At 57.8% G+C, this 10153-nt stretch overlaps 1 protein-coding gene across 1 annotated transcript; it reads right to left on the bottom strand.

Annotated features, from left to right (window-relative positions):
• Window positions 1-515: 515 nt before the first annotated feature.
• LOC113978307 (protocadherin gamma-C3-like) lies at window positions 516-8243 on the bottom strand. Its single transcript, XM_027705117.1, has 3 exons — window positions 5538-8243; window positions 4246-4248; window positions 516-825 (listed from the first exon to the last, which is right to left on the bottom strand). Exons 1-3 carry the CDS (start codon window positions 7968-7970, stop codon window positions 628-630), a joined length of 2634 nt encoding a protein of 877 aa, XP_027560918.1. The 5' UTR covers window positions 7971-8243; the 3' UTR covers window positions 516-627.
• Window positions 8244-10153: the final 1910 nt, after the last annotated feature.

The raw sequence follows: 10153 nt of genomic DNA on the forward strand, positions 1-10153 counted from the left end.
TCAGATATATTGAGGAGCAGTGTGAGTGTTGTGGTGAGGGCAGGAGACCCACCATCCCGGGCGATCAGCACCACTCGGTACTGTGAGGTGGACTCTCGGTCCAGGCTCTCCCGGGTGACCAGGGAGAAGTGGTTCTGAAGGGACCTGATGGCAAAAGGCACATCAGGGGAGATCTGCAAGCTCACATCCCCATTGGCCCCTGAGTCCCGGTCCCGGACATTGAAGAGCCCCACGACAGTCCCTGGTGGGGTGTCTTCTGGCACCGGATTCAGCAGGGAGGTGAGCAGCACCTCTGGGGGGTTGTCATTGGCATCCTGCACTTGCACCTGCAGAACACAATTGCCCTCCATCTCTGGGACCCCTCCGTCATGGGCTCGCACATAGATCTCATAGAAAGGTGATTCCTCAAAGTCCAAGGCCCCACTCACCCGGACCTCACCACTGTGGGGATCCAGGGAGAAGAGCCTCCGCACCGAGTCGGAGGTGTGAACCCCGAAGGAGTACTGTGTCTCCCCATTGGGACCCTCGTCGGGGTCAGACGCGTTGATCCGGAGGAGCACGGTCCCCACAGGTGTGTTTTCCGGGACTTGCACCTTGTATGTGGTGCGGTCACAGGTGGGAGCGTTGTCATTGACATCCAGGACCAGGACTGTTATCTGCGCTGTGCCCGAGCGGGGGGGGCTTCCCCCATCCACGGCCGTCAGCACCAGCTGCAGTTCTGGCTGCTCCTCCCGGTCCAGGGCACGCTCCAGCACCAGCTCCGGGAAGAGTTTGCCATCCGGCTGCTGCTTGACGTCCAGGGAGAAGTGGGAGTTCGGGCTCAGCCTGTAGGAGCTCACGGCATTAGTGCCCACATCGGGGTCCTGAGCACTCTCCAGGGGGAAGCGCGCAGCCACCGTGGCAGACTCGGCGATGCGCAGGGTGCGCTGAGCGGTGGGGAAGCTCGGGGAGTTGTCATTCACGTCCAGGATCTCCACTTCCAGGCGGAAGAGCTGCAGGGGGTTCTCCGTCAGCACCTGCACCGACAGCACGCAGCTGGCAGCTGCTCCGCACAGACGCTCCCGGTCCAGCCGCTGGCTCACCACCAGCGTGCCGCTGTCCAGGCGCACGGCGAAGTGGCGAGAGCTCTCCTCGGAGCCCAGGCGCAGCCTGCGACCCGGCAGCTCCTCCACCTTCAAGCCCAGGTCCCGGGCCATGTTCCCCACCACAGTTCCCACCTCTGACTCCTCAACCACCGAGTAGTGGATCTGCCCGGAGACCCGGCCCCAGCCGCAGAGCAAAAACAAACTCAGTACTTGCCATTTCCAGGCGGGTCGCTGGAGGCTGGCACTCTCCATGTCCGTGCGCGTCTGGCCCGGGACACAGCAGGCACTGAGGAACTGCGATAAAATCCCTGGGTCTCTCTTCCACGGCTTGGAAAACAGCTCCGGGGCTCCGGCAGGCTGCGGCTCCGGCTGTCAGCCTCCGAGCAGAGGGGGTGGGCTGGGGGAGGGGAACTGAATCACAGCCCCAGCGCGGAGGTGGGAGGGAGGGGGGTTGGGGGAAGAAGCAGATTTCCCCCCCTCGCTTCAGATCAGCGCCCAATTGGCCGAGAGCTCCGTCCCCTCTCGGCCAGCAGTGGCTCCGGAGGTGAGGGAAGCAGGGGCCTGAGCCGGCAACAGCGGGGCTGCCACCCCCGGCCTCCCCTCTGCCAGCCTGACTCACTTGCTCCGACAGCTCGCTTTGCGTTCACAGGGAAACTGCACGTCCTGGCAGCCTGGAAGCTAGGTACAAACCCTCCCTGTGTGCTCCCCCTTCCACAATGGGGGCTTCACATCGTGCCCACACACAAAGGGCAGCTGTCAGGAACGCACGCCAAAGGACTTTTCATGCCTGATGAAAAGGTGCTTGTTAGAGCCCTGAGGTGCCAAGGGCTCTTCTCCCACCCCTCTTCTCCCCCCACCAAAGCTAATGCTGCTGCCTGCACCCCATCATTGCCTCTCTGAGAGAGGCATCACTGGCACCAGTACCACCACCAGCCAGGAGACCTCGCACTGAAACAGGGATGCCCACCCCTGCCAGCCCACCTGAGGGAGTGGGAGGCTGAAGGTGGGAAGGCAAAGACAGGTGAGCCATTCAATGCCAGAATACAATTGCTGCCAAAGCACACATGACTGGAACCCCTTCCTCACCCTGGGACAAGGAAGAGATCAGTCTTCACAGTACCCAAATCACTGCAAATACATAGAGCCGGACAACAAGGCCACTAGAACACCACTGAATCACAACACCAGGTCAGGATGTCAGACTGGGAAGGAGGCCCAAGCCTCCCACCTGGCAGACACACATACTGACATTCTGCAGCAGACACAGCTTTGCAGCCAAGCAATCTGAGGACAAAAGCAGGGGTCTTGGCCTCCCCAGAGGGGAGCAAACAGTAATTGCCTCCTCTCCCTGTCACTGAGGATGATGGCAAGCTGCAGGGTGTTAACTCAGCTCACATCCCTGCAGAAGCCTTGTGCAGTCATAGAATCATAGAATGGCCTGGGTTGGAAGGGACCTGAAAGACCATCTCATTACAACCCCCCTGCCTGAAAGACCCTCATTACAACCTTCCACTAGACCAGCTTGCTCGGAGCTCTGTCTATCCTGGCCTTAAATACTTCCAGGGATGGGGCAGCCACAGCTTCTCTTTACAACCTGTGCCAGGGCCTCACCACCCTCCCACTAAAGAATTTATTCCTAATGTCTAATCTAAACCTACTGTCTGTCAGCTTGAAACCATTCCCTCATGTCCTGTCACTACATGCTCTTGTAAAAAGTCCCTCTCCACCTTTCTGTCCCTGGTGCACTGAACTGCCACCCTGACCTTTCCTGGGTGCACACAGACCCTGAGGTTTGGGGTATGCAGTGGTGTGGCAGGCAGGGGTCCTGCCTGGGACCCTGCCTGCCCCCACCACCTGGGCACCAAAGGGACCTGAGGGGACAGGTGAGAGAGGCTGGGGGGATCAGTGCCCGGCACAGTGAACAGCGACAGGGACACGATCCTTCCGGCAAGGACAGACACGGTGGAGGTGCTGCTTTCGAGAGTCCTCCCTCCCCTCTGCAGCACTTCCCTGCCTATTCCAAGAGCCGTGAGGCGGGACCACCCTGCTGCCAGTCAGGGAGAGACACAGCGAGGACTGGTGAGAACACTGCGCGGGTCCCACCTACTGCCCGCTCCGGAGGAGGGGAGAAGGCTTCCTTAAAGAGCCAGTGCAGCAAAACGCTGCATTGGCTCTTTAAGATTCCACAGGGATCTACAGAGACCAATAAAGGTATATAGAGACCAATACCTGTCTGGACGTATTTATTTTGGGGGTGCATCTGGCAGTGCCACCAGCAAGAAGCTGTCACAGTAACCCTGACTCTGGAATGTGCCCTGTCCCCATCCCAGGCAGGGCCCCAGGCAGCACAGCTGGGTGACAGACAATGCTGCCGGCAATACAGGGTGCTGTGCCCCTGGTAGTGGGTTTGGTGCTGCTTTGGTGCCTCAGCAGAAGCCCCCTGTGAAGCCCACATGGTCTGGGAGAATCCACCCAGTGTCCCAAGATGGCTCAATCACCAAGGAGCTGAAGCAAGGGCTTCACACAGGGGATCCTGCTGTTGCTTGAGTCTGTCAAAGCCTGGGATAGGGACAGTGACAAGGCAGAAAGGGTATGGGGTGTCTAGGAAGGGTATGGGGTGTCTAGGAAGGGTATGGGGTGTCTAGGAGGGGTATGGGGTGTCTAGGATGGACAAGGAAATGTTCCCCATTCCAGAGGGCCAGAGTTCACCCTGTGGAAGGGCTCCAACCCAGACAACTCAGGGATCACTGGAGATCCTACAGAGTAGGATCCCTCATGGCAGGACACACCTGCTACAGACAGGGCCAACACCCTCCCCACTGCATCAGTTTTAGGGGCTGGCTGTGTCCTGCAAAGCAAAGAGGTGTAAAGCCTTTGCAGGCTTGACACGGGCTGTTGTCATCACAAAGACTGAAAATCCAGGGCTCAGTGCCAGCCCAGCTGATTTCTCACTGCCAGTGCCTTTCCAGTGTAGTACTGGGGAGTAGGAGGGAGTCATGGCTGGGGCTCAGGCTTACTGCCTGCCCAGTATCACCTCCTTCCACCCCACTCTCAAACAATTTACTGCCTCCACCCCCAGAGGCATCTTGCCAGGACCCCTTGGTCGAGGGGACATCCTTGTCCCCGACCTGAGCACAGCCTGCACAGTGCAGAGGAACACTTGCTCCTGCAGCTGCTGCAGCCATTCCCACCTGCCAGAAACCAGAAGTGCTGAGTCTGAGCAGTGACGCAAGCAGAGGGGAAAAAAAAAAAGGGAAAAAAAAGACATAAAATAATTCTGAGAGGTTTCTGCCTCCATCTCTGATTTGGCCACACTGAGCAGGCGGCACACGCAGCCTCACACTCGTGCACAGCTTCCGCTGCACCTCACTTCCTTCTGCTCTGAGGAACCGGTCGCTCTCACTCACAGCCTCCCAGAAAGGACAAATTACCAGCACCAGCCACCTTGGAAACCCACCAGATCCACCACCACCCCCATCCACTGGATCCACTACCTGGCCTCACCTCTGAGGATTGAAGCACTCCTGTAATTGAAAGCTTTCCAATTAAGCTGCACAATTCCCATCGGGGAAGAAGCACAGGAGCTGCCTGCCATGCGCAAACGCCTTCCTGCCTGCAGTTTGTTCAGTCAGGACATCAGACATCACCCAGAGATAGCATATTACAAACCATGCCGAGCTTATAATAAGGTTTTTGAACAACATCTGAGTGGAGGACTCCCCATCCTGCTCAGAGCCACAGTCCAGCTCAGTGGAGCCCTGCAAGCAACTGGGACAGTCTGCAGTCCCACACCTCCACTCTGAAGCAAACACCATCACAGAGCTTCCATGGAAACAAAACCAGAAGCATCAGGAGACAAACATGAGGAGCAGCACAGATGGGAGGGATGCTCTGTGGCCACGGTCTGTCACACAGAAGAACCAGCATCATTCTTCAGCTTTGTGTGCTACACTGTGGGTAGTGACACCCTGGTCCCCCACCGGCAGCTGGTGGCTCCCAGCCCCCTTTGCACCACCACCTCTTCAGTCCCCACACAGAGACTGTGTTCCCACCCAGTGCAAGTGTTCCCCTCAGCTCTCCTATTGCAAAGGGAAGGAAATACCATCAGCAACAAACTTTGTGCCAAGGATTTACAAGTGGTTGCAAGCTGACCTCAGGCTCCACCGGTTACTCACGCAAGGCGTACCCAAAACTGCATCCAAAAGACATGTGTTTGCCAGCCTGAGCAAACTGACTCACTTGATCCTGCTCAGCACAGTGCAAATGTCATGGACACTCAGGACAGCTCATGTGACTTCAAAGAAGACCTGTTCAGCCATAGCTGACCACTCTGCAGAGGCACGGCGCGACTGGACATCCCTCCCAACCCCAACACGCCACCAAACACGTATGGCACAAATGAACCGTGGCTCTGCCCGGCGCTGGGACATGCCAAGGAAGGAGCTACATTACCTCGGCAGGTGCAGGGAGCCGGCTGGCAGTGCCCACGATCTGGTGGTACAGCCCTGGCTCACCATTCCTTATGGTGCTCTGGCGGCTCCCCAGGGGGCTGGAAGTGAAGGGCTTTTTACACAGGAGATCACTCTGGCGAGAGTCCGTGGTGAGATAGACCTGGTGGTAGAAGTTGGGTGGCGTGAAGCCACCCCGCACAGCATCGATGTGGTGGAAGGGCCCTGGTGTCCTGTATGTGGTACTCCTGGAGCTGTTGAACAGCTCCTTTGACTGCCTCCACTTGTAGCACTTGAAGATGCCCACAGACAACATGGTAATGAAGAAGGCTGCTGAGACCAGAATCACAGCCAGGATGAGATAGAAAGTCACGTGTTTCCTGGGATCATTGGCAGGTGCCACATCAGCGAGGTCAGTGAGCACCTCCTTGACCATCTCAGCCACAGAGATGGAGACAGTGGCAGTGGTGGACAGCACAGGCTCCCCGTGGTCTTTCAGCAGGATGACTAACGTGTGCTGGGGAGCGTCATCCTCGCGGAGCTGGCGGGCCGTGAAGATGTCCCCATTGTGCAGCCCAACTGAGAAGAGGCTGGGGTCAGTGGCCTGCAACAGGGTATAGGAGATCCAGGCATTGTACCCTGCATCTGCATCCACCGCCACCACCTTGGTGACCATGTGCCCGGCAGGAGTGCCAGGTGCCACCACATCGGGATAGGTGGCAGAGCTGTTGGGGTGGGGGTACAGCACGGTTGGGGCATTGTCATTGACGTCAGTGACAAACACACTGACTGAGACATTAGTGGCCAGAGGCGGAAAGCCGCCGTCCTGGACCTGTACCATCATGCTGAACTCCACCTGGTCCTCGTAGTCCAGGGAGGTGAGCAGGTAGAGGGTGCCATTCTCCCGGTTGATGGAGAAGAGGTGGCCTACAGTGGAGTCACCCTGCAAAAGGGCATAGGAGAGGTGGGCATTGCGCCCAAGGTCTGGATCTGTGGCGCTCACATTAAGGATGGGAATGCCAGGCATATTGTTCTCCAGAACATACACATCGTAGGAGTCCTGGGAAGACTTGGGCGCGTTGTCATTGACATCTGACACCTGCACCAGGATGTGTTTTACTGCTGACAAGGGTGGTGAGCCCGAGTCCTTGGCTGTGATAGTGATGTTATACTCCGATGCCTTTTCCCGGTCCAGAGCTCCTTCTGTTTTCAGTGTGTAGTAGTTTTTGAGAGAGGAACTGAGCATGAAGGGGATCCCAGGGGAAATGAAGCAGTTCACCTGGCCGTTGTCATGGGAGTCCGAGTCTGTTACACTCAGCAGAGCTACGACTGTCCCTGGAGCTGCATCTTCAGGCACAGGGCTGTACACAGAAGTCACTGTCACCTCTGGAGCATTGTCATTCACATCCACAACTTCCACCAGCACTTTGCAATGAGCCACACCAGGAACGACTCCCTTGTCTTTAGCCTGTAAGTAAATCTCATACAGCTTCGCTTCCTCATAGTCCAGCTGTCCCTTGACCCTCAACTCCCCTGTGGCCGAGTCCAGAGCAAAGAGTTCCCGTACCTTGGCGGGGGTGTGGCTGCTGAAGGAATAGACGATGTCTCCATTGGGCCCATCATCCAGATCATATGCACTGATCCTGGCGACCAGGGTTCCGCTGGGCGTGTTCTCCCTCACACTTGCCTTATAGGTGGACTGGTTGAAGACCGGGGCATTATCGTTGGCATCTACAACGTCAATGTGGATCTGCACATGGGCCGACCGTGGTGGGCTGCCTCCATCCAGCGCAGTCAAGACCAAATTCAGCTCCTTCTGCTCCTCCCTGTCCAACTCCTTCTCTAGCACCAGTTCCGCGTACTTGCTGCCATCCACCCTCGTCTGCACGTCGAGCGCAAAGTTTGGGTTGGCGCTGAGCTGGTAGGTCTGCAAAGAGTTAATTCCCACATCGGGGTCTTGCGCGCTCTCTAGCGGGAAGCGCGCTCCTGCCGCCACAGACTCACTGATTTCCAGCCTCGCCTGGCTGCTGGGAAAAACCGGGTCGTTGTCATTGATGTCCTGGATCTCTACGGTGCCGCTGTACAGCTCCAGCGGGTTTTCCACCACGATCTCAAAGCTGAGGGAGCAGGGAGAGAGCGCGCCACAGAGCTCCTCCCGGTCTATCCGCTCGCTCACCAGCAGCGCCCCGCTCGTCAGATCCACCCCGAAGTACTTCTTGTTGCCGCCGGACACCACCCGCAGTCGGCGTCCCGGCAGCCGCCCGAGGTCCAGCGCCAGGTCGGCTACCACATTCCCCACCGCGGAGCCTCTCCGCGCCTCCTCGGGAATCGCATAGCGAATCGCGGCGGAAACCCAGTCGGAAACGCCGAACAAAAGCAAGAGGCTCAGTACCTGCCCCGTCGTCACCCCGCGGCTCCTTACAGCAACGCCGTTCATCGCACAGGACGGCCGCGCTCTCCGCTTCGCCCCCCCGCCCCGGCTAGAAATCCTCAGCTCTCCCCGTCATGCCGCTGCCCAGCGGCCCCGGGAAGCGGCGGCGGCGGCGGGGAACCGGGCATTGCTCGGCGGGCTCGGCGGTGACTCACTCCCAGAGTCTCTCTGAGACCGTCTGCGCCTCATCCCGGCTCCGAGCGGGGCCGGGCCGCCAGTTCCCCCCCGCTCCATCATTGGCCGACAGCGGCACACAGAGTCCCGTCCAATAACTGCACAGAGCGCAGGGCTCCAAAGCCCCTCCGCGGGGCCGCCGCCGCCGCCGAGCCCCGCCGGAGGGAGAGCGGCGACCCCGGCCCGAGGACAGCGGGGCTGGAGCCGGCAGAACATGAAGGGAGAGCGCAGCCCTGACAGAACCCCCGCTATAAGGAGAGGCGGGCTGGGAGAGCGCTGGCAGGGGCAGGGTAGATCGGGCACGGGGACTGCGTGTGCGGGCAGAAAGGTGTAAGAGTTGGCGGAGAGGATGACGCCAAAAAGGGCGATACGGAGACGTGGGGTCTTTGGTGTGTGTTTGTGTCCTGGGAACACTTGGTTAGAATAAGGCAGAGAGAGTAAGAAGGGGAGGCGGCGCAGGCGGGAGGAGAAGTGGGGAGGGTCGTCCGGGGTATGCAGGGCGCCGAGGGGGAGCCAGTACCGGCACCAGCTTCCAGCGTCCCTCAGGACCTTCAGGATGCCGGTCATCCCACCCAAGTGCTTGGTTAGCCCCCTCCTGACATCCCACGGAGTCGCGACGTGGCGGCTCAGTGTGTCACCAAAGCAGCGTCGCCGGCACAGAGACACTGATTTCGTGCTGCTGAGTTACGAGCAGCTCCTTCGGCTGCAGCACAGAGTCACGCCGCGGGGAGGCTCCCGCCGCAGGATTCCACGGAGCACCGCCCCTCCTGCGGGATCCCCACCGCCACCACTATCCCAGCAGGCATCTTTCCCGACAAATCGTAGAAATCTCGGTTTAATACGCCCTCCTGCGCTCGTCACCTCCCAGCTCGCTCCCTGGTACCCTTCTCCACCAGCCAGACGCAGGGAAATCACGGTCTGCGACGTGCAGGCTCACCGGGGCCGGGAATGGATCCCGTTCCCATGCAGCAAAGCCCAGCAGGTCACGGTACCGTGTAGACCACGGCACCGGCAGTTCCTGGGCGAAAATCAGCCATTTCCTGAGCTGCCTGCCTGCCTGCCTTTGGGATTGTTGCTGTCATCAACAACCCGTGATACTCCGGGTTTTCCAACTTCTCGCGCACCCATACTGATAAAAAGACCCCAATTTCTGCCCTCGTTGTCCGACACTTGCACAACTGCTCAGCTGTCACGGTGTAATGGGAAGGGGACGAGGAAGTTTGATAAGGGAGCGTCAGGAGCTCTATCAAAACCCGGCTGTGACACAGCGTCCAGATGTGTCTTCCCACAGCCGAGGCTGCTAAGGAAGGGACAGCGATGTCCGTGAAATAAACCGAACTTGAAATCACCTCCCACGTGTTCATTCTCTTCTTTTAAAGCCCTGCGGAAAGGGGTTGGGAAAAAGGTTGGGAAACGCTGTGGCTGGTTATTTGTTACCCCGCTACTTGTAATGGCTCAGCTCGTTGTGTAGGGGCTGCAAATCACCCGCACCAACGTGGGAGATAAGACATTCGCCAGAGCGAGAATGACCTCGACTCTGTCGCGTGTCCTCGCCCTGCACAATTCTAATAACTGCCGTGAGCACACGGGATCCACCCAGAGATGAAATATTTCTGCGCTTGTTTGAAGACTCAGCAGTATCAAATGAGTCGGCGCAGTCCGTCTTCTCTACATGCTCAGCTATTTCCTTTTCTACTTATTAATCATTGCCAAAAGATAAACCTTATCAGAGCTATTTATCATTCTTATCACTAGCCCGCAGAACGTGAGAAAAGTATAACGTTCGCACCGATAAAATCCAATGTTAGTCATCTAACGCTCTCAGAGCACTTCTTTTCTCATAGACAACCCAATCCGAATTATCTTTCTTTCTTACACATAATCTAAACCAAAGAAAACCCCCTGTGCTCTTCTAGACAAATCTTTAAACAGCCTTCAGCGACTTATTTTCTCTGAGAGAAGCTCTGAATCCTTTTTCCAACCACTGCCCATTTCGTGTCTTTCCTAAACTCGGT

This window comes from Neopelma chrysocephalum, unplaced genomic scaffold (assembly GCF_003984885.1).
Source record: "Neopelma chrysocephalum unplaced genomic scaffold, ASM398488v2 Primary Assembly neopelma1_319b, whole genome shotgun sequence".
NCBI lineage: Eukaryota > Metazoa > Chordata > Aves > Passeriformes > Pipridae > Neopelma > Neopelma chrysocephalum.

Coding starts and splice junctions, on each gene's coding strand:
- LOC113978307 (XM_027705117.1), bottom strand. CDS start 7,970: ATGAACGGCGTTGCTGTAAGGAGCCGCGGGGTGACGACGGGGCAGGTA.